General features: G+C 33.6%; 1 protein-coding gene across 1 annotated transcript; it reads left to right on the top strand.

Annotated features, from left to right (window-relative positions):
- LOC123701281 (probable cytochrome P450 49a1) lies at window positions 1-27,081 on the top strand. The gene is made up of 13 exons (XM_045648702.1): window positions 1-114; window positions 3,196-3,315; window positions 5,881-6,048; window positions 19,384-19,549; window positions 21,817-21,906; window positions 22,577-22,693; window positions 22,935-23,011; window positions 23,393-23,588; window positions 24,188-24,329; window positions 24,614-24,777; window positions 25,122-25,200; window positions 25,698-25,895; window positions 26,407-27,081. Exons 2-13 carry the CDS (start codon window positions 3,210-3,212, stop codon window positions 26,512-26,514), a joined length of 1,611 nt encoding a protein of 536 aa, XP_045504658.1. The 5' UTR covers window positions 1-114; window positions 3,196-3,209; the 3' UTR covers window positions 26,515-27,081.
- Window positions 27,082-27,538: the final 457 nt, after the last annotated feature.

Raw genomic sequence — 27,538 nt, 5'->3', positions numbered from 1 at the left:
CGTGCGGTCAGAACACAATACTTTTATATATATGTATATTAGTGTATGTGACCGTGAAAGAAAATTTGGAAAGTGCAGTGTTTTGTAAATTTGTGTTGTGAACCGTGGAAATTGGTAAACAGGTCTTTTTTATATTAAATTTTTATTTTATCGCATTGAATGCTGTTTACATTAATTAAAAGAAAGCAATAACATTTAAATATTAAATAACTCAAAATGAAATAATTTCAAATATTTATACGTTGTTTAAAATTGTTTCAAACATAAGAAAAACTGAGTTTTAAAATTTGTTTTTTTACAATATACCTACGTAAGAAACTTTTAGAGATAAAGCACAGTCTACATTAGCACGATAGGCGATTAGATAGATAATAATATAATCCTTACTTAATATTATAAATGCGAAAGTAACTCTGTCTGTCTGTCTGTCTGTTACTCAATCACGCCTAAACTACTGAACCAATTTGCATGAAATTTGGTATGGAGATATTTTGATACCCGAGAAAGGACATAGGCTACTTTTTATTGCGAAATATGTACCACGGGCGAAGCCGGGGCGGACCACTAGTATACTCATAAGCTTTTTTACCGCGGTGAAACGGCTCATTCCCACGGTAATTACCTTTTACCATGCGGGTGAAGCCGCGGGCAGAAATAGTATAATATTAACAAGACTGGGTTTCACGAAAGGAATCTAGGTTCATCACGAATTTTCTCATAAGAAGCTTTTACTTTTCTTAACTATAATATCTTTCTTTTGCTATCTCCGTATTCATGTACTTGTAGGTAATTATTGTGATTATGATACATAAGTTGATTCAGTTTTTGTTTGAATAACTCCTTTTTAACCGACTTCAAGAAAGGAGGAGATTCTCAATGCAGCCGGTACCTACCTATAGTTTTTCTTTCTCAATCGCGTCACCAGATCATACGAATTCATCCGTCAGACAAGAGGATATAATTAATACCTGTCTTATAATATAGTGAGACAGTTACAAAAAAAAAAAAATCACTATTATTGTTACCAAGCTGTTCAAAAATATTTTTGTTCACGTTTTTGTTACCAAGCTGTCCAAAAATATTTGCATACATTAAATTTAAATTATACGTTATAACTTATATTGTTGAACAGGATCTGTTGTTTAAGATATCAGTTGAAATTGCCACACGTTAATATCGGGTTATAGTTTTTACATTCACTTCTCAGATTTTATAATCTGTGCAACGTTCTTGACATAGATGCCGTTCAAGCTTAATTGAGATAAAAATATTATACAAAAAAAAAGAAATAACGCGACTATAACTTTTATTTTCTGACTAGCTGTGCTCCTCGGTATTACCTTTTGGCTTTATGGAGATTAGATAGCTAACACCGAAAGAATTTTTCAAATCGGACCAGTAGTTCCCGAGATTAGCGCGTTCAAACAAACAAACAAACTTCAGCTTTATAATATTACCTATAGTATAGATTTAGATGTAGGTAGTACTAGGTACATATAATCAGAAAATTACAGATTATGCGTAAGTAATAAAAATAAAATATACTTTGTTTTATTGTCTAGTAAACTACATACCCATTATATAAAAAAGTACAGTATAAACTGAGTATAAAATATATCAGATATTATTTTTTTATTTTTTATTTTCGTTTAGCATATTCACACGGATATAATATTATAATGAATGTAAATAGCATGGCTAAAATAATTACTAGTAAAATTTCAACGTAAGAACAATAGCTTTTATGAAAGTCTAACATTAGATTGGATCTCTACTAAGCTACGCTTTCTACAAGGGTCATTCACCTTGTATTAATAATTTTTATTATACCTATATCATATTTTAAATACCTACCTACATATTAGTATTGTAGGAACATTCTTTGTAAAATACTGAAACACCAAATTCAACATTCCGTCAACTTAATCATAAGTTACATCACAAATTATCGTAACCTTACTAACTGCTGCTAAAAGTATGATAAAACAATGTCACTAGGAAATACAATATGTACTAATCAATAAATATAACTTTTATGGTTCGATTGTACATTGTTACCAATAATTAGGTTACTAGGTTTTAAATCAATGGTAGGTACACTGAGAAACATTTCATTTTAGATTCGAACCCGTGTTCATTCGCTTTAGTACAAGGCTTCTAACTTTTGTGCACTGCAAAAAGTTATTATTGTTTCATTTATTGAATGTTCTTATTACAAGACTTATTTTATTCCTTGCTGCGCTTCGCGGTTAATATTATGTAGACTATAGGCTTCCTCGATAGATGGGTTATCTAACACCGAAAGAATTTTCAAATCGGACCAGTATAGTTCCTGAGCAAACCGTTCAAACAAACAAACTCTTCAGCTTTATAATATTAGTATAGATAAAAAAGTCGAGCCCTTCACTCAAAAAAGATAAAAATAATTCGATGCCCATATCGATTCATTTGCATCCTTTCTGTATTTTCTTGTTATTTATTTTTATATTCAGAAACAATAACCTGATTATGAACCTGACCATTACGAGAAACCAAAGTTGGTGTTCACGGTACATGCATTTTATGAAAAGTATACGTGAACTCCTTTCACTGTTACGTTTACGAAGGATAAATCCGGCGGAAAGCGAATAATTGCGACGCGACCGTAATAACGTGGTAATAACAGCGTAATGGTAGAGTTAAGGCCGTTGCCGTTGTTGCAATTAGCTATTGCATTTTTATTGTTTGTTACAGAATTGTGATATAAAACGTTAAAAAAATGTTACATGCAACCTATTTTCGGGAAAATTAAGCGATTTTTTTTATTGATATAAAAATTTTTCGAATAAAAAACCAGTTATTAAAATAGGTACGTACTATATTTTAACACAGTTCTAATAAATTTCGTTATTTTACTCTATATTTCTAGCGCAAGGTGCGTGCCTTGCGTACCTACTACACCTTGCGTAGGAAGTATGGTCAGATAAAATATATTTATGATTTCAATATTATTGCAGCCTGTTTATTGTCATCAAAATTAAATTATCATCAGAAAAAATTTAGAACGCATAGGTATGAATGGTGGTGGAATGGTATATCTCTTATTCGTAGTAAGTTAATTTAATTCGAGTAGGTAGGTTTACTACCTAACCTAACATATTCCTATGTGTCATATTTTTCTAAAAAAATTGTATATTCTTATTATTATTTTTACAGTTTAACTTATAACAATGAGGCACAGAGTGTCAGTGGTGAAATGGCCATTGAGAAAATTATCTGTCAGACATTTCAACACAGCATCCGTCGATAAACAAGCGAGCGATGGGAGTGATATAGGTATGTACCTAAAAGATATACATACTAAAGAATAAGGCTTTATTTTCATTAACTTTCCTTACGGTGGGAGCACCTATACATCTAAGCCTATCTTCTTACTAATATTATAAATGCGAAAGTTTATGAGGATCTGTGTGTGTTTGTTACTCTTTCGCGCAAATATTGAAACGATTACAATGAAATTTAGCACAAATATAGAGGGTTACTTGGGTTAACACAAGGGATAGGTTTTGTCCCGAAAATCCCACGGAAACGGGAACTATGCAGGTTTTTCTTTGAAATCGCGGGCGAAGCCGCGGGCGGAAAGCTAGTACAATATAAGGTACTTCTTATTAGAGGAATTCTTATAAATATTTTTTGTTATTTTAAGTATGTATGTTATATATACCTTCAACTTACATACTTTACTTATGTTTGATATTATAAAATGTGTCAGAGTTTAATCCATACTAATATTATAAATGCGAAAATAACTCTGTCTGTCTGTCTGTTACTCAATCACGCCTAAACTACTAAACCAATTTGCATGAAATTTGGTATGGAGATATTTTGATACCCGAGAAAGGACACAGGCTACTTTTTATCCCGGGAAACGCAATCCCGGAAATCCCACGGGAACGGGAACTATGCGGGTTTTTCTTTGACTGCGCGGGCGAAGCCGCGGGCGGAAACCTAGTAAAAAATAATTCTATAAATAAACTCTTCTCAAACCGCGTAAATATTACTCAAGACTCTTTAAATATTGAATTTTCAAGTGTTTAATCTCCACGTTTTTATTGACATTGCATAATATTGGGCGGTTTTTAAGCAAATAAGACGTCCGCTTAAAAATATAGGCATATTGTTTGCTTGAAGAATATTTGTTTTGAGATTAAACATTTTCAACGAGTTAGTGAATGAATTGAAGTAATTAGAAGGCTTTACAAACTTATTTTTTCTAATTTTATACATATTTACTATGACGGAAGAAATTTTAAATAAGGGATTGAGGAAATAAGATGAGAAGAATTAATAAAAAGTGTGTTAGAATAAAATTATCGCTAGAATTCTACTTTTTAACCTGCATCTGCATTCTACAAAGATATTATGTATAAGGACATAATGAGAAATTTGAGTTTAATTGTTATTTTAAACTACCTAATTTTTACATAAATCAGCATATTATAATCCTTAATGTGGATGGATTGATTAGCATTAGAGATGCGCCGAATAGTGGTTTCACCGAATAACCGAATACCGAATACTATTCGGTTAGAACCTTACCAAACCGAATATTCGGCCGAATTATTCGGTTCAATGTTTTGACGTGTTTTGATGCGTAAACCGTTTCTAACGGGTCGCAAGTAGCTGCCGGCTCGGTGGCGAGCGAGCCTTACCTCACCGCCCGCCACCCGCGTATATCGCCCGCGCACTCCGTGCCGTCTCAGTTGTGTTGAAACTTCGCACAAAATATTAAAATTCTTAAATTGTTTAAAAAATTTATATTTTTACTTTAAGTTAGGTAGTGTTTGCAATATGAGCGGACGTAATGTCATTTTCTATTGGGACTAAAAGCATTGTCTTCAGACTTCAGGATTTAAAGTATTATAAATATTAAATACTGACTAAGTTCTAATAATAAACATGATTAAATTATGTTGATGTAAATTTACAAAATAAACGTTGGTTTGAAATGTAATGATCGTTTTATTTTATACAGGGTGTAATCGTTAAGTGTGCACAGGCGATTATTGCATAGCTATTACAGACATCAAAAAACTTTTAACTCATATTGAAAGTACTATACCTAATGAGTAAAATGACAATCATAACTTTTTAAAAATAAAACGAGAAATATCCAAAAATGTTACATGAAACGCTCCCATACATTTAATATGAAATATGACTATTTCAAACATTTAACATGAAAGGTTTTGCTTTGTTATTTGATTTTGTGCTATAATTATTTCGCAAATTTTAATGAAAGTTCATTTAGAGACTGTAAATAGAGCTCGATGTGGAATACAATGGTATTCCAAATCGAGGATGTCGTCTCGAACATTGTATGGGACAATGTATGGGAGCGTTTCATATAACATTTTTGGATATTTCTCGTTTTATTTTTAAAAAATTATTATTGTCATTTTACTCATTAGGTATAGTACTTTCAATATCAGTTTAAGGTTTTTTGATATCTGTTATAGTTACGGAATAATCGCCTGTGCACACTTAACGATTACACCCTGTATACCTTAGGTTCAAACATTCTTCATAGGATTTCTTTGACTTGTGTATAGTATGACATAAATCATTCATAATATGAAGTTATTTATTTAGTTCTATAGCCAAGAAAGTAGAAATACTCATACCGAATATATTCGGCACCTAAACCGAATAATTCGGCCGAATACGAATAGTGAAAAAGATGCCGAATATGCCGAATACCGAATATGTATTCGGTATTCGGCGCATCCCTAATTAGCATAGACCAAAAGACTCCATAGAGTCCTAACAAAAATGCCTAGAGTTTTACAAATCCCAGGAAAATTAACAATTATCATTTTTTAATTTACTTATTATTTCCAGGATTTCGAGGTCAATGTCCAATCCAGAGTCAGCGTGCTAGATCGACACACGCGGTTGCTACCCCCGTGTTTGAAACACTGGCTCCCTCTGTGAGGAGCTGGGAGGAGGTACCGGGGCCTAAACCCTTGCCTTTACTGGGGAATACTTGGCGGTTTATACCGTATATTGGTAAGTTTTTTGTTTTGTAGCTGGAAACTGCGACTTTACTCAGATAAAGGTGCTTTAGGACTATAATTATATCGGTACAAATATGAAATATCTGTGTATCGAATTACATACCTACTGATTGATACGTTCAGACGAAAATGCGTTTAAGAGGAACAAACATCCCTTTTTTCAAGATAAATCTTGAAATACAGGGGTGTTTAGCTTAGCTAGCTTACAATTTTTTTGTTAAAGCCTTTAAAAAAATTAGTAAGCTAAGCTAAGCAGCTGTTAATAGTTTTGTATTTTTCGTATAGTGCATTTGATTTTTGATCGATAAATTATTTTTTTGCGCAGTAGATAAAATAATACGTTGTTAATTCTAACCTCAAGTGGAGAGTTGCAACTTTCTGAATATTAATAAAAATATAAATATAAATATAATGTTTATTGTGTTAAGGTTCAAATTAGCTCAGCAGAGGGATATTGAAGAAAAATACGTGTATTCACTTTGACTGTTTATTTCATACTGGATTTACATTCATCGCATCGCATCTATCAATACACTTAGATCATTATGTAAAGTCAATACACAACAAAAATTCAAATAATGTAAAATTCTCCCGAACATACCGGCGGCCAAAAAACAATAGTTTTTTATACTGTAGTAAAATCAACATGAACTCATCTAATAACATTCAAATAAATTTATACAACAACTGTAAATAAGTAACATATTAGTGGACTGTAAATTTGTAAATAACAATCGTGTATAAATGTAAATCAAATAAACTAAAAATCTTTAGGCAACGCTATCAATTTGTATAATGGCCGTTTAAACTCATGATTACCCTGGCACTGTACTGTCACCACACGGACATGGTTGTCTGCCCCGGGATGTAGATCCTTCACTCGTCCCATTAGCCATCTAGTGGGAGGCATATTATCCTCTTTAATAATCACCATATCTCCGATTTGAGGTGATGGTACGCTGACCTGCCACTTGTAGCGTTGTTGTAGTGTATTCAGATATTCGAGTTGCCACCGGCGCCAAAAATCCTGTGTCATCCTCTGTACGAGTTGCCATCTAGACAACGCACCAATCTTCATATTATCATAGCTAGCGTCGGGTACACCAATTAAAGTTTCGCCCACCAAGAAATGACCAGGCGTAAGGGGTGTATCCATATCATCATCGGTTTGACATAACGGGCGAGAATTCAAACAAGCTTCAACCTGGGCCAAGAGAGTACACATTTCTTCATACGTCAAGGTGCTGTTCTTACTAACTCTATTTATGTGCCTCTTTGCAGATTGAACGCCTGCTTCCCACAGACCTCCGTATGATGGCATTCTTGGCGGAATAAAATGCCACGTTGTTCCGTCGTTTTCTAAGACTTCGGCTATTTCATTAGAAATATTACTCTTACCCGTACTAAATAAATCTTTAATCTCTTTAGCTGCGGCTACAAAGTTAGTTCCATTGTCGCTCCAAAGGTGAGCACAGTGGCCTCTGCGAGCGACAAATCTTCTAAACGCAGCTATAAACGCTTGGGAAGTTAGATCTGTCACAGCTTCCAAATGTATAGCGCGTGTCGCCATGCAGACAAACAAACATATATAACTTTTAGTCGCATGGTGACCACGTCCCTTAGATGTTCTTATCCATACGGGACCAGCATAATCGACTCCGCTGTTAATAAACGGTCGATGTCGATTGACTCGCATTGCTGGTAGCTGACCCATGAACTGGCTCTTCACTTTAGCCTTGTCTATAATGCATATCTTACAATTACGAATACATTGCTTTACTGCCGACTTCACTCCAATCACCCAATATTTTGTTCTAATGTAAGTTAACATTAGTTGTATGCCACCATGGAGCGTTTTTGTATGTGCTTCGTTAACTAACAACCTTGTAATGTGTTGATGACTCGGTATTATAATAGGATGTTTAGTTGTATCTGACAGTGATGCATTCTGCAACCGGCCCCCTACTCTCAAAATTCCTCTTTCGTCTATGAATGGAGCTAGTGTTATAAGTGTACTTCTTTTCTTCACTCTTCCTTCTTTCTTTAGCGCTTCTATATCCTTTTCATAAACAAAGTTTTGATAATATCTTATGCATTCTTCTAATATATATTCCATTTCATGTGATGTTAAATAATGATGTGTTTGTGTTGTCCGTTTCTTACCAAATCTTCTACAATATGCGAGTACCCGTTTCATTCTTGACATAGTGGAAAATCTCTCCCAAATTGGCTGTTCTTCTATAATAACATTACATTTTAGCTTCTTCATTTCTAAATCTATTTTTGGAACATCACATCTCTCAAGTTGAAGGTTTGTTTGTTGTAACCAAACCGGTCCCATCCACCAAATCTCAGAATCTACTAGATCACATGCGTCAATGCCTCTGGTTGCAATATCTGCAGGATTCTCTGCAGATTTGACGTGTCTCCAACATTCATTATCCAAGACTCGTGTTATACCTCCAACCCGATTTGCAACAAAAGTCTTCAAGTGCATTGGTTGACATTGTAACCATGAAAGTACAACCATTGAATCGGTCCAGGCGAATATTCTATGTTTAGGTACTTTGAGTACTTCCACAAGATCTTCAATCAGCTCCGCTAGTAGGGCTGCAGCGCAAAGTTCCAATCTTGGTACTGATATTTGCTTCAATGGTGCAACCTTGGTTCGTGATGCAAGTATAGTTACATGTATTTTGTCATCATGAAAAACTCTCAGATATGTTACAGCAGCATAAGCTTGAGCAGATGCATCTGCAAAACCGTGCAATTCAACTTTGTCATTATCAAGTGTAGTTTTTAACCAGCGTGGTATCTTGAGGTTTTGCAAATGTGTAAGTTGTTCTCTGTATCTTATCCACTCTTCGCATAAATCCGGAGTTAGTTGATCGTCCCATCCTAGGCTACATAACCATAATCTTTGTATTAAAATCTTCGCAGTAACAATTACAGGCGAAAGCCACCCAAAAGGATCAAAAAGTCGAGCCACATCAGATAGAATTGTCCTCTTTGTTACAGGAAGCTTCATTTCTGGTAAGTTGACTGATACCTTGAATGCATCATCCTTTCTATCCCATGTTAATCCGAGAATTCTTATTACATCATCTAACTTTATATTTATCTTGTCCCTTGTATCAATATCATTTCTTTGTAAATAGTTCAATACTTCTTCTGAATTACTAGACCATTTCTGCATTTGAAACCCTCCTTTAGCTAATATCTCTATTATTTCTTTACACATGTTCTTTGTCTTCTCAATATTTTCATTTCCTGTCATGAGGTCATCCATATAGAAAGCCTTTTTAATAACATCAGTGTCCATATAATTATGCACCTCATCATCTGCTAATTGTATTAAAGTACGCACAGCCAAATAAGGAGCTGCTGCTGTGCCAAAGGTTACAGTTGTTAGGTCATATTCTTCAATTTGATCATGAGGATTATCTCGCCATAAGATGCGTTGTAAAGGTGTATGTTTAGCAGTCATGTTGATCATTCTATACATCTTAACGATGTCCCCCACAACACATATCTTATGCATTCGCCACGCTATAATTAAACTTCTGAGGTCTGGCTGTAACACAGGTCCAATCATCATACAATCATTTAATGAATAGCCATTAGAACCCTTTGCCGATGCATCAAAAACGACTCGTACCTTCGTTGTTTCTTTGTCATCACGTATTACTGCATGATGCGGCAGATAAATAGCATTATCGTTATTGACACTCTTTACCTGTTTCATGTGACCCATTGCCTTGTATTCATGTATAACCTTTGTATATTCTATTTTCAACTTCTCATCTCTTTCGAATTTCTTTTCTAGTTGTGTAAATCTTCTCATAGCTTGCTCTTTTGTTTTTCCACATAATTTAATCGTGTCTTCTATACTTTGTTTTAACGGTAAATGTACTTCATATCGTCCTGTTGAATCTCTTCTTGTTGTATTCTTGTAAATCTCCTCACATAGTTCTTCTTCTTTTGTTTGAATCTTCTTCTTTTTGTAGACATCTGTTTCTATTTCCCAGAACCTTCTAAGTAAATCATTATCTTCTTCAACCATCCTTGTTATATGTAGTGTTATTATATTGTGTTTGTTATCCATAATCTTTTCATCTCTTCGACCTGATATAATCCATCCCAAACGTGTTTTCTGCACCACTAACCCATCTGACAATTTTACCAATCCTTCTTCTATAATTTTGCAATAGACATCCGCTCCCAACAACATGTCAATTCTTCCTGGTGTATGATAGGTAGGGTCAGCCAATGGTAACATTTGGAGCTCTGAACAGTTCGTCTTGATGTGTGTTGAGGGCAAACTTGTTGAAATAGTCTTAAGAATGTAAGCCCTGACTTCAATACTATCATCTTCTTTTTTCCATCGTGACGAAACTGCGAGATCGACTAGATGTTGTATTTGTATACGATTTCCTTCTCCCACTCCTGAGACTACACCGTTGATTTTGGATTTTGTACAACCCAAAAGTGCCGCTGCTCTCGCAGAAACGAATGTGGCCTCTGATCCCTGATCAATTAAAGCACGAAGCATGTGTGTGTAACCGTTCTTCGCTTTAACCATAACTTGTGCTGTCGCTAACAATACTTGTTGATCGGGTTGTTCTCTAGAGAAGTGTGCTGTTGTGATGTTTTGTTCTGGTTGTGGTTGTTCATCTTCGTCCGTATGTGTCAGTCTAACCTTATGTAAAAGTGAATGATGTTTTCTTCCGCAAACTCGACATGTTTTCCTTTGTTTACATTGATATACATTATGATTCGGTTGAAGGCAATTGTAACATAAATAATTCTTCTTCACAAACTCTTGTCGCGCATCAACCGACTGATTCACAAATTCCTTGCAGTTGAATATGTAGTGCTCACCCTTGCAATATGTACATAATACCGGTGAAACATGAACTCGTGGTGTTTGATAAATATCCCGGCGGCCGTCTTTGACTGTGGCGTGATGTGACTTATATGTTGAAGGTTTCTCCCTAGTAGATGTAGTTACTGGCGTGACAAGTTCAAGTGTACGAAACTTAGCTTCAAGAAACTTCTTCAGTTCTGACCATGTAGATAATTCATCACTTCCATCCTTGTGTGTAAGTTCCTCCCAGTCCTTTAACGACTCTGTATCCAACTTCTGCCCCACCAGAAATATAATTATAGGATCCCAAGAATCGGTGTTAATATTCAAATTATTAAGGCTCTGTATGCACTCTGTTGTTGTATCTAATATCGCTTTAATTTGACTTGCAGACTGGTTCACTACTTTCTTTTGGTTAAATAATCTTTTTAAAATAGAAGTAACCAGGGCTCGGAACCGGTTTGAAAAGAGCGGTTAATTTAGATTATATACCGGTAAATATATCGTTCCTTCATTTACCGGTTAAACAAGTGAACTGTTTATAAGTAACCCAAATGATTAAGGTTACCGGTTACTTCTGCACAAACGGTTTTGACACCCAAATTAACCGGTTAATTCCTTTATTATTTTTGCCTCATTTTTTAACGCTTGCCACAAGATATAGTGAATCTAATATCTATACATATATAATAAATCTGTAGAAGGGTCAATTCTGTACATTGAAAATATTGAAAAAATAAATACCAGGGGGTGTTACTGGATCGATACCAAACCCAAATATGTGATTAAAAAAAATTTTTGTCTGTCTGTATGTTCAGGCATCACGTGAAAACTAACGGTTCGATTTCGATGAAACTTGGTATAATTATACCTTATTATCCTGGGCATAAAATAGGATACTTTTTATCCCGGAAGATACGTAGAAAAAAATAAATCTTAATTTTTCCGCGCGGACGGAGTCGCGGGCGGAAGCTAGTATCTAATATATTCTATTCTAAAATATAGTTTGTAAGTATAGATGTATGGATGTATGGATGTTTAGCACACATATAGAGGGTAACTTGGATTAACACATAGGATAGTTTTTATCCCGGAAATCCCACGGGAACGGGAACTATGCGGGTTTTCCTTTGCAAACGCGGGCGAAGCCGCGGGCGGAAATCTAGTTATCAAATTCAAATTTCAAATATAAACTAAAATTGCGAACTTGAGTGCGATTAAGAATTTTGTAACTTAATAACTTCGCAACGTCCAGGCCCGTCGAGCGAGGGTAGCGGGGGCCGAGGATCCTTATGTAACTTGGTTTTAACCGGTTAATTTTCACCACCAAAACCAATATTAATGAAAAACCGGTATTTCGCGTAAACCGGTAAAAACCGGTAAAGTGCAACCTTTAACCTAAATCAATTTCGGTTTGGGGTCAATGACCGAAACCGGTTAAGAATTTAAACCGGTTTCCGAGCCCTGGAAGTAACAATCATCTTTTTGTTTCCAAAACGGCCCTTTAATGTATCCCACGCTTGTTTATAATTCGACCCGGTAATAGGTATATTTCTTAACAACATCTCGGCTTCACCACAAACACTTGTTTTTAAATAATGTAATTTCTGTACATCCCCTAATGAAGTGTCATGAACGAGCGCTTTAAATAAATCTTGATAAGAGGGCCAGTCTTCATATCTTCCCGAAAAAGTTGGCAATTGTATCCTGGGTAACTTAGAAACCGATTGTTGACCTTCTACGCATGCTATTGACATATTATCACACGGCGGAGTGGATTGATTCGGTTGTTTCAATTTAATTAATAAATCCCGTAAGTCGGCTTCTAAGTTTAGATACAAATCTTCATATAAGTAATATTCTTCGTTCAGGAAGTATGTCAATACTCCCTTCTGTTCCCGTGGCGTACACTTAACAAGACCGTTGTGAGCTTGCTTAAACGATGCCCAATACCCTTCAATTGTCTGCAATCGCGCTGTGATATACCCTTCCGTTAATCGCTGCTTAGGACACTTCTTTAAATTAGTTTGTGTTTTTTGTAAAGTGCTAGCTAAGTCTTCCAATGTGCTTAAATATCCACTTTGTTCCATAGTAGGCGGCGACATTTTTTATATTCGTAAATAGTAAGTAAATCTTCCAATAATCAATCTTCACAAATGTTATAAAAACGTAATTATCCAATTCTAACTTGTTTACAGCAATACCGATGCAAAGAACACCTGCGTTATCTAAGGAATGTGTCGTCTTTTGTCTTCGCTGGTCGAGCTCGCTAATCCCTCCGTTCAATATAATCCGGCATCGATGGTCCATATGTTTATTGTGTTAAGGTTCAAATTAGCTCAGCAGAGGGATATTGAAGAAAAATACGTGTATTCACTTTGACTGTTTATTTCATACTGGATTTACATTCATCGCATCGCATCTATCAATACACTTAGATCATTATGTAAAGTCAATACACAACAAAAATTCAAATAATGTAAAATTCTCCCGAACATATAAATATAAATAATTAATTAATTGGGTTACCTCAGTAGAAAATTAGTAGTATTTAAATTTTTGTACATATAATATTATAAACTTTCTAAAAACCGACCTGGTTTACAATTTTTGAATGGGGATTATAATTCAAAATGGCTTGTTTAAAACTTGTTTCAATGGCCACTTTTACAAATTACAGCTAGTTACTAGGTAGGTATGTGAAATATAAGAGTTCACGAATTTTTGCAATATGAATGTATAATAATGTGTGTAGAATGTAAATATAGTCATTATAGTTTCAATAATTGTAATTTATAACACAAGCTCTAAAGCATACGTATAATAATTAATTACTAAGTAGGTAGCTGATATCTTCCCATGCTTTTTAATTACGATTTCTTAATAACTGATCAATTTTAATTTCTAAATTTGGCCTTATATATGTTACCGGCCATACCCGATTTTAGGACAAACTAGTTTGGCCTAGCCTAAACTAGTTCGTCCTATACACGATCGGATGAACTGGTATAGCCTAGGCCAAACTAGTTTATCCTAAGACCAATAGGATAAATTAGTTTAGACTAGGCCAAACTAGTTTATCCTAAAATAAATACGTTAGGTTTAGGTTTGGTTAGCCGTTAGGTTAGGTTAGGTTTCTTAAAAAAAAAACTATACAGAAATAGGAGCCCCGCGTAGCGGGGCTCCGTCGACGCACAAAAAAAAATGGCCTAGCCTGAACTGATTTATCCTATTGGTCTTAGGATGTTCTAGTTTGGCCTAGGCTATACCAGTTCATCCGATCGTGTATAGGACGAACTAGTTTAGTCTAGGCTAAACTAGTTCGTCCTGAAATCGGGTTTGTCCGGTAACATATAGATACTCGGTATCTATGCCTACTTGGCGAAATTCTAATATGGCTTTCACCATAAATAGTGACGATAAAAATTAAATAATCTATTTAATTAATGATTGGTTTGGTGATTGTTCAAAAATTAATGAATAATTAATCCTTCAATTAAAAAACTTTTAATAATTGAGATGAAAGGAATGAAAAATTCTATATTGACAAATCTGACGATTGCAAATCAATAGGACAGTACTAAATATTTAAATACAGCCTTAATAGCCTAAGGTCAAGGGCGATTAACAAACATTGAATTGATAAATAAATCATGAACCTTTCATATTACAAACTACGTAGTTATAAGCAACATCACGTAGAATGTAGATAATAACTTACTGAATACATAATATTCTAACATGTATATGTAAATTATTCCCACGCAAGCTATTGTCGTGAATGAATAAAGAAATGTTACAAAACAAACAAACATTCCTTTTCTCTTCATAGTATTGTAATAATAATAACTTATATTTTTTTTTTATAATCTGTGCAGATTTTTATGAAAATAGCTATCTAGTTTATAGTAGTGTATTTTAAACATAGCTAAGAAAATTTCACAAATTTCAACATTCGCAAAGGGATCAAAACCTACAGGGTACTTCCCGTAAACAGAGTCTTTATTTGGTAGAAAGCACGGTAAAGCTAAACTAATCTTTTAGCAATTTTTCGTTTATCTGTATAAACGAAAATTTGCTAAAAGATTCAAATTGAAGCAATTTTTCGTTTATCTGTATAAACGAAAAATTGCTTAGTTCCAACATTATTAAAAATTTCATAGCCCAAAGGTTTGTGCAAAGCGCTGAGTCAGACTCGCACTTGGCCGGTTTATTATTTGTTATAATAATAATAGCTGACTAAATTTACCTGTACGTATAATTAAATTGAGATTAAGACCTACATACAAAAAATACTTGCGGAAGTAGATAACTTTCTAGTAACAAAAAAACATAAAAGGCAGTTTTGTATTCATAAATCGCTTTGCCCATTTGAATTAATGAGATTTTATTTTCGAGGCCGTAGTAAATTTAAAAAGAAACGTATAAAATAATATTACTTAAATTTTATATTATGAGTAAAATTTTGAATATAAGTAGGTTATGTGATTTTTTGAATCATCCTTCAAAAGTTCTATTTTCACTGTAGATAAGGCTCTTGTGTTATAAAAAGTTTACCAGGATATTCGTATTAATAAATTAAAAAAAGAAATAAGCACATCCAAAAAAGGATTCCGGAACCTATCTCATATTCTTTCTCAAGTTATCAGTGTACGAAATTTCATTCCAATCGGTAAGGCGTAAAGAAGAGACATACAGACAAGAGTTACTTTCGCATTTATAAAATGAAAAATTTAATTTTAGTCATTTTAATGTAAGTACATAGATAATTATCAAAAATAAAATAAATACAAATATTCATAAGATCAATTATAAAGGTCACGCATAACTAAAATAAAAATACATACAAATTAATTTCAGTCATTATTCTGCTTTGAATCATGCACGTATTAATATGCAAAATACTTTCTACCGTACAAAAGAAAATAAATGAATATTAATATAGATTGTTTTGTACAAATCATAACTTCAAAGCAAGTATGTATCTATACTTAAATATTATAAAGAGGAAAGGTTTGTATGTATGTGTATGGTTTTCGCGCATAAACTACTGAACCGATTATAATGAAATTTTGCACACATATAGAGGGTAACTTGGATTAACACATAGGAAAGGTTTTATCCCGGAAATCCCACGGGAACGGGAACTATGCGGGTTTTCCTTTGATAGCGCGGGCGAAGACGCGGGCGAAAAGCTAGTAAATTATAATTATGTATTCTTGTACTGTTGTATTAGCGTAAGTTTAATGGAGACCACCAGCGGAATAATGATTTGATTTCATAATGAGAAAGAACTTAATTTTGGGACAAGGTTGACTTTTATTAACATGTGTCGTCACTTAAACATCGCATTTGACGGTCAAACAATATAATAATTATTAATTATGTTATCAATGGTGTATCAGCTGGTGACCATAAAACTTAAGTAGGTACTATATCTATTTCAATGTTTTAAAATTCGTTAGCTACTACTTTTACAGTCTGTTAATTTTGCATTAACAAAAGTATAATGTACATAAATGTATATAAAAAAATTACTTAAAATACAATAGTATTACCTATATGTGTTATTAGCAAACGGAAATGCGTTTGCTAATAACGAATAATTCAGTAATATCCCGACTGTTTTTATAAACATATAAATTGATTGACTACAGATTTTTTATTTCATTTTTTAAGGCTATATTCATAAATTAAATTTTTATTTTTGCAAATAATTTTTAATCTAATATCTAAAATTCAATAATATTACTAAACTGGCCAATCTTACTATTAATACGTGTATATGTGACCTACATAAAATAGTACAAAAAATACAGGGTTACTTGTAAAACACCAGCAACCTCGCAGGACAAGATAGCTAACATCATAGTAACAACATTTGTTCTACGACTTTTGGCATAACGCAATAAATTATTTTTAAATGATTTTATAAGCTTTTATTGTACTCTCCTAACATTTGTAAGTCTAAGTATGTTCTATTCATTATCGAAAGGACGACTTGTTTTATTCTTGTTTTATACGTAATTTTTGTGATGCGCTTTTATAATGAGTTTATAATATTCAGATGGAAAATGAAATGAATATTTATTTTTGTATGAAAATAAAATCTAACAAATTATCAAAAGTCGTAGAACAAATGTTGTCAGTAACTTATGATGTTAGCTATCTTGTCCTGCGAGGTTGCTGGTGTTTTACAAGTAACCCTGAATATGTAACCGTTACATGCTTATGTCTAGGTAACATATTAACAATAACGGCATGTCAGGAGGCGCGGCTGTTATTCGCAAAAATAATAACGGTTATAATCATCAATTAAAGTAGGTATCAAAACTGGTTTGTGAATTATTTCGACAGTATACATCGTTTAACTCGCTACATTGAATATCTAATGGTCTTCGTATGTAAATAAAAAGCCTGAGGCACAACGAACGAAACAGTAACTGTTTAAATTTGAAGAATAAAATAATAATATTGTAGTCTGGAGAGATTATTAATAATACGTAACCTATAGATAAATGAAATACCTAAGCATATTCAAGCATGTTTTGGTAGAGCAAAGAAAATAAATAACCATAATACGGAAAAATTTAAAACCTTCGGCGTATAGCCCGAACCGAGCCCGGCGTAAAGCCTAGAAGGTTTTAAATTTTTAAGGTAGGTTATAATAGACATAAATATTGAAGCAATTGCATCTTAAAACAAACCTTAAAACAATAAACGAACAATGCCCTTGCTACTTATTATTAATGCATAAATTTTTTAGGATTCGGGTTTTACCTTTTTTTTGTCGGGAAATCTTCCAAAGATACCCACGGCCCCCGGGGAAGGAGCCGTGGGTTATGTCGGATTCTTACCGACTAAAACCCCACTGTGTTCCGTCGAGCCGCTGATGGGGGCCGCGGGTATTGGTTGGAATTTTTCCGTTACACCATTAAATTTCAATGTAAAAAGAAGAAGAACGAAATAAAAGGTTTGCTCAATTGGATAAACGTATGTTTTTGGTTATGTAAGGCACTTGCGTTGAAGTGAATTACGATTATAGAAAACTGCAAACCACATTTTGTACCTAGGTATTCGTATGTTGCAAGCTTTATGGTGTGGTTAGGTTGTAACCTCGGCATAAACTCGAAATTAAGATTCTTCGACTAGGCCGTTGATGTTTACTTTTTGTTTATAACTAATGTTTAACTAACGATAGTTACTAGTTATTATTGTGTGGTTTAACTACCGTAATATTATTGTTTTAAAGCCAATAGCTGCTGCTGATGATCGCACATTTTGAGAATATAATACCAAGGTATATCAAAATCGTGAGTAGTTTGATTGATGAAGCATCAAATTGATGGTTCATCAATTAATTGGTGATGATAATACCTACATTAAACCGAAGTTAGGAAGAATTATTTATTAACAAACCATATCGTTAAACATGTGGCATGATATTTCAAGTCATGTAGAGCTCGCTTTTTAATGTTTATTCTTCAAAGAAAATGATCATTAAATAAATTGGGAACGAACTGTGAAGATTATAATATTTGTCGCACATTTTCTATTATCACTTAGCAGAAGATTATTTTTACTGAAGACTAGACTGAATTTAAAAAATTTACAAAAACATTCCTGTTTCTTATGAGAATTTAAAATTATTAATCGTGTAGGATATCGTATTCGCAACACGGCAAAAAACAATATTAACATGATATTAACCGACCAAGTTGTTAGGTAACTCTCTCCCGGGTCAGATCGGTTTGTAAAAGCGGTTTTACCAGGTTAGGTTTATACTGTCTCCTATAGATGGATGAAATACGCGAAATCTCTCTTTTTATGATAATTTATATAGAAATGAAGATACGGATCGTTAATTGGTAATATATTGATTTAAATTTACATTAGTAGAAAATTAATTTAACTAGTTTAACTACTAATATAATCAATTTTGACTTTTGAGAGTTTAGAGAGTTTATAGGTGATATAAGTCCATTTATTCTAGATTTGTTTTAAAACATTTAAGTATGCAAAATAATATTATATTTTGATACTCGGTTGTGTTCTTTACGTAATCGTAATTTGAAATTTCCTTAACAAGTCGAGAAAAGAATCTTAGCTGCACGCACGCATCCATGAGTTTTGTTTTTTAATATTGCTGTAATACCTACATTTAAAAAACATCTGTAATGTTAAATGGCCTATTAGAGTTAGTTGATTAGGCGGCCTTTTCACAAGGCAATCGTAATGACTAATGAGTCTATTTCGAGCAAATTTCGAGCTTGAGCAATGTCACGCAATGTTATAAAGAGACGAGAATGTTAAAAAAATAAAGATAAGTATTTAGTAAATTAAAGGTCTAATTTAAAAATAAAAAATAAAAAAAATTTCAACCTATGAAAAGTCTTTATTCCGTATAACTTAAACTTATTATTTGAAAAATCATACCCATAATATAACTATTTCTTCCAGGTGGCTATTCCGTAGAACACGTAGACAAGGTGTGCATGTCACTTCGCCAGCAGTACGGCAAATGCGTCAAGATGGCCGGCCTGCTGGGCAGACCTGACATGCTCTTCGTGTTTGACGCGAGTGAAGTGGAAAGGGTCTTCCGTGGAGAGGATACAGCACCGCACAGGTAGAGTATAATTAGTTAAAGGTATTGGTATGGGTATAGATATAGATACGGGCATAAATATTGGTATTGGTGTCGGTATTGGTATAGGTATAAAAGGATAAGTTACTAGAATTATTAAAAATACGTTGTACATACGTTAATATATACTTAGCATTTTTGTAGATACAGAATTTTTCAGCTTCAACATAATATCAGGTTATGTGATTTATGATAAAAAGCGTATGTGGTCCAGGACAAAATAATAAATATCTGCGGTAGAGAAGAAATTTTTCTTTTAACATTTATTTATTTATTTATTTATTTATTTATTCACACATATCAAATACCATTACAGGATTTCCTAATTCGGTACTGACTTAAAACTATATGTTATACATATATATTAAACTAATACATACTACTAATACTTATACTAACAACTTAAAACTAATAACTTACAACCTACTAAAAGAACATACAATTAACACCATCCAATAATAACAATATAATTAATAACAAATGACATGAAGAAGAACCTTTGTTAATTCACCCAACTTGCATGTAAATATATCCACTCTCCCATGGAGGTCATTAAGAACCCGGAGCGCTCGAACAAGAGAAGACTTCGCGAGCAGCTTGGTTCGTGCTTGAGGCACGCAGAATAGCGGGGGTCTGTGGCGCTTCTCAATGTACTTGTCCGGCACACATAGAGAGAGGGATTGGAGTACTCCAGGGTTATGCGCATATCCCCTCAATAACTTTATTAAATATAGCGCCATGGAGAACTCCCGTCGTACCCTCAGTTCATTGTATCCTACCATACCCAAAATGAATAGTGTAGGATACATTAACGGGTAAAAGGGGTACACCCCATACAGCTTAAAATAAAGATATCTAATGTATTTGTTCTGGACCCGCTCTAACATTACATTATATTTATCTTCGTGTGAGGACCAAACAACTGAATTGTGCTCCATGTGACTGCGTATTAACGCGTTGAAGAGCACTTTTATCGTTGCAATATTTGAAAAATCTTTTGTTTGGCGCAGAAGGAATCCAAGGTTTTTGTAAGCCTTTTTACATATGTTTGTGATGTGCTCACGAAACATCAGGTCCGGCGTGAAGTACACCCCTAAGTCGCGCACCTTATTCACCCGTTGAATAGGAACGGATCCAAGCGAATAGGTGTGTTTTATATTTTTATTTGCACGAGTGAAACTAACTACAGAGCATTTTGCTATATTGAAATATAGCTTATTTCGCAGACTCCATTCGAATATATTTCGTAAGTCACTTTGTAGACGCTCGCAGTCCGCCTCCTCATTTATTTGTAGAAAAACTTTCAAGTCATCGGCAAATAATAGGCACTGACTGTACTCTAGGACATCCGGTAAGTCGTTAATCATTAAAACGAACTCCAGAGGACCGAGATTACTGCCTTGACTTACGCCAGATGTCGTTAGGTAGGGGTCGGACTCACACCTTTTGAACGAAACATACTGCTGCCGGTCTTGCATATAAGATGCCCAGAATTGCAAGAATTTCGGTGTGCATCCTACTTCCGCCAACTTCCTCAATAAGACATCATTGTCGACGGTGTCAAATGCTTTTTGGAAGTCCAGGTATACTACGTCTACCTGTACTCCTGCATCCACCGCCGGTACTAAGTTAGCCATAAGATTGAGCAAGTTGGTGGAAGTACTACGCGCAGGCCGAAACCCATGCTGTGCATCACAGAGCTGCCCTGATACCTGTTCGTACATCCTGTGCTGTATAGCGGCTTCAAAAACCTTTGCAGGAGTTGAAAGTACTGCAACAGGCCTGTAATCTTGAACGCATGCACTCACTTTACCCTTGGGCACCGGTATCACCCGCGTAATTTTCCATTGCCTTGGGAATATATTTGCATTCAAACAGGCATTGAACATATGCAATAACGGTTCGGCCAGCACTCGAGAACAATCTTTAAAAATAAAAGCGGGTATCCCATCCGGGCCAGCTGAACGCTTCGGTTTCAACCGTGTTAGCGCCTTCCTTACATCGGCTACGGTCATAACATTCTTGAAGTTACCTATTTTACAACAATTTCCTTAACGAAAGATCTATTACATTATCGTCATAAAGTAACCTTTGGTCAGTAAATAGAGTCGACTTTTATAAATATTAAAATGACTAAAGGCGTACGCATGTGTAAAAGTTGATTTGTAAATATTGTGTTATTAATGAAAAAAGTAAATATGAATGGTGTATTGGAATATTAATAGGTATTGTATTTTTTATATTTCCAGACCTTCAATGCCTTCATTGAATTACTACAAGCATAAATTAAGGAAAGACTTTTTTGGCGCCGAAAAAGACTGCGCGGGAGTTATTGCAGTGTGAGTTTTTTTATAATCTTATTGTAAACAGGATACTAATTAATTTTATTGATATTATCCAATTGCTGCCCTCGAAATGTGATGTAATTTTTGCCATTAGGATGTTATACGATAGTGCCATAATAATGTTAATTAATTGTTATATATAAATAAAACGTTAAATTTTATTGTATCTACAATGAAATTAAGTTTCGATTTTGACCCATTTAAATAGAAGATTTAATTCAAACGTTGCATACCTACTTATCAATCGGATCTTAGAATCGGATCGTTGAATATTGTTACGAGATTTTTCATTAACGAGTATTTTTGTTTCCTTTTCATTATTTAATTTTATTTACCAACTTACGTTTATAAAGAACTAGATTTCCGCCCGCGGCTTCGCCCGATTTCCAAAGAATAACCCATATAGTTCCCATTCCCGTGGGATTTCCGGGATAAAACCTATCCTATGTGTTAATCCAAGTTACCTACCCTCTATATGTGTGCTAAATTTCATTGTAATCGGTTCTGTAGTATTTGCGTGAAAGAGTAACAAACACACACACATCCTCACAAACTTTCGCATTCATAATATTAGTAGGATAGGATTAGTAGGATAGTAGGATAAACCGTGATACCTACATATTATAGGAACATAAAAAGTGTTTAATATTTATAATGTTTACAGTCATGGCGACTCATGGGCAGCATTTCGTACAAAAGTATCGCGAGTGGCTCTCAGCACGGGTGCTGCGGCTCAGTATACTGAGCAAGTTGCTGAGGTTGCTGACTGTTTTATAGCACGGTAATATTTTTATTGTGTTATTTTAAGAAAGTAGCGAGAAATTTTTTACAGCTTTTCTTTGCTTGTCCAATTGTTTTCATATTCATGTATAATAATCACAAAAATTAACATAATTATAAAATGTGAATTTTATAACTTTTTCATATATGCATTCAAATGCAATAATAATCATGCATGCATGCATAGAATGGAAATTCTCCGAAGCAAATGATTCGGTGTAATATTTTTTTATTTGTTTCAGAATACGCGAAATACTAGATACAAATCAAGAGACTCCAAACGATTTTCTTAATGAAATTCATAAATGGTCTTTGGAATGTAAGTTTATATCACAATACAATAGGTACTATTACTAGAAAAAAAACTTGAGCTCTATCAAACATACAATCAAAAGCGCTCTTCCTACTAAATCTATACTAATCTCTTCAGCTCTATAATATCTAATAGAGCGGAGTTTGTTATTTGGTTGGTTACCTACCGTTGTCGTCGTACTACCGTACGCGATAATTTCAGGAACTACGGGTCTGATTTAAATTATCCAATGTGAGATAATAATCTATTTATCGAGGAAGGATATAGGCGCTATCACGCTATCTTTCTTTCTAAGACCAATATGGAACGGAGCAATGCGTGTAAAGCAGCGGTTCACAGCAAATTTTCATATTTGGTATTATATTTTGATGTTTAATCTCATTCTAGCTCTCGGCCTAATAGCGCTCGACACGCGTCTCGGCTGCTTCCAATCCCGCGAAGGGTCAGACAGTCAGCGACTGATAGATGCCGTTCATACATTCTTTCTTTGCGTGGGAGAGTTGGAGCTGCGAGCGCCTTGGTGGAGAGTCTACCCGACAGCCATGTTCCGGAGATATGTGGCCGCGTTGGATACTATTTTGGGGTAATAATACTGATAACTTGTACTTTCTTTAGGTCATGTTTTAAAGATTACCTAAAGAAAGTACTACGTAGCTAGATGGGTATTGGGTAGTGTTGTTATAATTTGATGCTTTTTTTCGGCAATGTTCCGGAGATATTATGTGGCCGATCAGGACAAAGGGGTTATTTATTCTTTCCAATAATGCTAGAGAGAAATTTAGAGACTGATAGTCGTCCAGCATAAGTTTCTCCTCGTTTTACGTACTAATTTTAATATACCTACGTCATTTTAAAATTAAACTTAAGTATTTCGTTCACATTTAACATTCATTATAACAAAATTTTGTAATAATATAGAACCTATATCTACAAAAGGCATAATATGTACCTTCCTAAATATAAACTGATGATTAAATCTATAATATAAAAATGAATCCCAAAATGTGTTGGTAAGCGCATAACTTGAGAACGGCTGAACCGATTTCGTTAATTCTTTTTTTATTATATTCCTTGAAGTACGAGGATGGTTCTTATGTAGAGAAAACGTAAATATGTACTGGCGAAGCCGGGGCTGACTGCTAGTTAATAATAAAATTATCAAGAATTTGTATCTCATTTCAGTGTTACAATGAGCCACGTAGAAAAAGCCTTGAATTCATGCGACGAAACCAACAAATCCCTCTTACAAGATCTGGTGAGCGCGGCGGGTACAAGGGTGGCCGCCATCGCAGCACTCGACATGTTTCTTGTTGGCATTGATACGGTAAATAACTAAAAATTAATAAAAAATTTGTAATAAAATACTAGGTACCTAATCTATTGATTGAAACTATCAAGTTTATCACAACTTTGTCTTTAACTTTGGTATTACAAAATTCCACCCTCTAAACGTGTATGTTACCGGAAATGTATTCAATCAGTCATAACACAGTATGAAAAGTAAGTAATTTTGAAAATCGTTTAGAAATGTGTGAAATAATGTTCTTCAAAACCAAAAATTGTGAATGTAATTAAAATACAAGAGTCAGGAATTTTTTTTAATTTCAGACCTCAAATGCCGTAGCGTCAACTTTATATCAACTGTCAATGCGGCCACAAATTCAGGATAGGTTATATGAAGAAATAACTAATGTACTCCAAGGCAAGTCGTTGAAACCCGGGGATATTAACCGAATGCCGTATTTAAAAGCGTGTGTTAAGGAAGTTTTGAGGTACGTAATAATAACCAAAATACTGTATGTACTGTATGATATGTAGTAACATTCTTTTTTTATTCAATCTTCTTTATTCTTAAATAATTAATTAATTGAGTCAAGAAATAACCTAAGTATACAATTTTTGTGAATAATAATAGTAGCTTAAATTAAAAAAAAAATTGTTGTTTTTGTTGTAGGCAACATAATATTTTGCCATTTTAAAACGCCTGCGATTTTTTTTGGCATCATAAGCCACTACGTAAAATTTGCTCCTATTTTCAATGTAAACGAATGAAGTTTACTCGTAAATGCTTGTATAAAAATTAATATTATAAATTATAATTATAATTATGTTTTAGATTATATCCCGTTGTAATTGGAAATGGCAGGCAATTAACAAAAGATACTGTGATATGTGGATACAAAATACCAATAGGCGTAAGTATTTAATTACAGTATGTAAAATTTCTTGAAATTTTATGTGTATGCCTACACACTATAACTTATTCAAAATATTATTTAATCTATGATATTTTTTTATACGCATGTAGATAAGTTTATTTTCCAGTTATTATATTATAGACTAGCTTTTCGCATAATTCCCGTTCCCGAGGGATTTCCGGGATAAAACCTATCCTATGTCCTTTCTCAGGTCTCAAGCTATCTCTGTAGGCTGTACCATATTTGAAGTACTTTTTGAGTTTAGTCCGACAAAAACAGAGTCCGAGTTTACAGACAAAAATTCTAAAAACTATACTTTTGGAAGATTTTTGGCTTTGATATCGAGTGTGTAGTTCACGCCCCAAGTATTTTTTATTTAACACCTATTTCAAGGAAACTGTCATGCCCCATTTTATCTCTTTAGGGGTGGAATTTATCAAAATCCTTTGATACAAAACACTGTACAATAGTAAGACTGCCTAATTCCTTTTCAGACTCAAGTGATATTCCAACACTACGTAATGGGCAACAGCGAGGAATATTTCACGGACGCGAAAACATTCGAGCCAGAGCGTTGGTTGCAGCGATCTTCATACAAACATCCATTTGCATCTTTACCCTTTGGTTTTGGTAAACGTATGTGTTTGGGACGGAGGTTCGCGGAACTAGAAATGCATATAATGATTTGTAAGGTTAGCCTCGTTTATTATATGTACTAGTTTTATTTAGTTATATACTACGACGACACCAACACAGACATCTTCTTCAAGACCTAAGTTATGTATTGGTGAAGGCAGAAAATTGTGAGTAGGTAGGTAGGTAGTAGAGATACGGAGGAATATGTTTATAATACATAGTGCATAATAATATGTAGGGTAGTGGGAGTCCACCTTCTAGATTAACATGTTAAAATAGATGAGAGACCCTTTTAAGAGTAGAGAAACCTAAAAGATCTATGAATAAACTTTGTTGAAACTAATAACATAACATCGATTTTAATACATCCTTATTTAATTTAAATGTAAATAATTTTAATAATAATATCACGTCTGACTGTGCAATGTTAACGTATTTTATGAATCAAATTAAAACTAATTATGGAAAAATCGATTAGTGATTTTTCAAGTTCGTTTCGTTCAAGGTCGTGTACTCTATTAATATTATTTAATTAAAGTAATATGTTTAAATCTATTCATGTTACAGATGGTGCAGACCTTCAAACTGGAGTATCATCACGAGCCATTGGATTATCACATACATCCTATGTACACTCCTAATGGGCCACTGAGAATTAAACTTATCGAACGATAATGTTCATTTAATGAATTATTAATTCGTTTAAATAATGAATAAATTGATATATTAATTCATTTAATGATGAATGAACAATTGTTATTACGACTGCTGAGATAGGGATAATTTTTGTACTAGGTATATTGTTATTATAAATTTAGAACCGATTTCACAATTTAATGTAATTGATGTAATTGATTTTGACTCATTTTGGCCTACATTTTTAGACATTATCATACATATTGTTTTATTCCGGGGATTAAACTCGGAGATTCTCTGAATACTTTCAATAGATGTATTTTTATATATTTGTGATCTACATTTGTTTTTATTTAATAATCACTTTCAATGTTATTTATTTTATAGTTCATATCTTATTTTATTAATGTATAGTTTATATTAGTCTTATTTTATATATGTAAGTAGTTTATAAATCAATAAGCAATTTGTCAAAATATTGTTGGATGAAATCTGAATTTTATAAACATTTCTATCCTTTTCTAATTATTTGTAAGAAATACCTGATTGTTGTTACCATAAAACTTAGCCTTTATCTGTTGAAATAAATATAAAATGTTTAATATATTTTTATGTTTTATTTGTTCCTTTGAGCCATTAATAAATTCATCAAAATCGGTCAATCTATTTAGGTGTGAACGCGTAACGCGTACGATGAAGAATGAATGTGATTGATTGCGAGTGGGAGTGAGAGTGTGAGTGAAAGTGTTAGCGTGATTTTTAGTATCCTTTAAAGTAGAAAAAAATATTATTTCGTATTTGTATTAATTTTTGTCAGTGTCAGTAACTATTACTTTTTTTTGGTATGGAGGCTAAAATCTTAGCTAAAATGAACCTAATTATTATTGATGTTTTCCGTTAAGCCCATTGACGTACTATAAACAATTAGTCTCATAATCGCCTATTACAGGACATTATTTCAAATTAATAGCATATTTCGGGTTCGTTTATAACCATAATATACAAATATACAGTACATAATATATTGTATTGTATGTATGAGTTTTACTTCTGTCAATTTTGA

This window comes from Colias croceus, chromosome 21 (genome assembly GCF_905220415.1).
Source record: "Colias croceus chromosome 21, ilColCroc2.1".
Taxonomy (NCBI): Eukaryota; Metazoa; Arthropoda; class Insecta; order Lepidoptera; family Pieridae; genus Colias; species Colias croceus.
The sequence above is the reverse complement of the archived record's forward strand: the minus strand, read 5'-3'. Positions and strand labels throughout refer to the sequence as shown.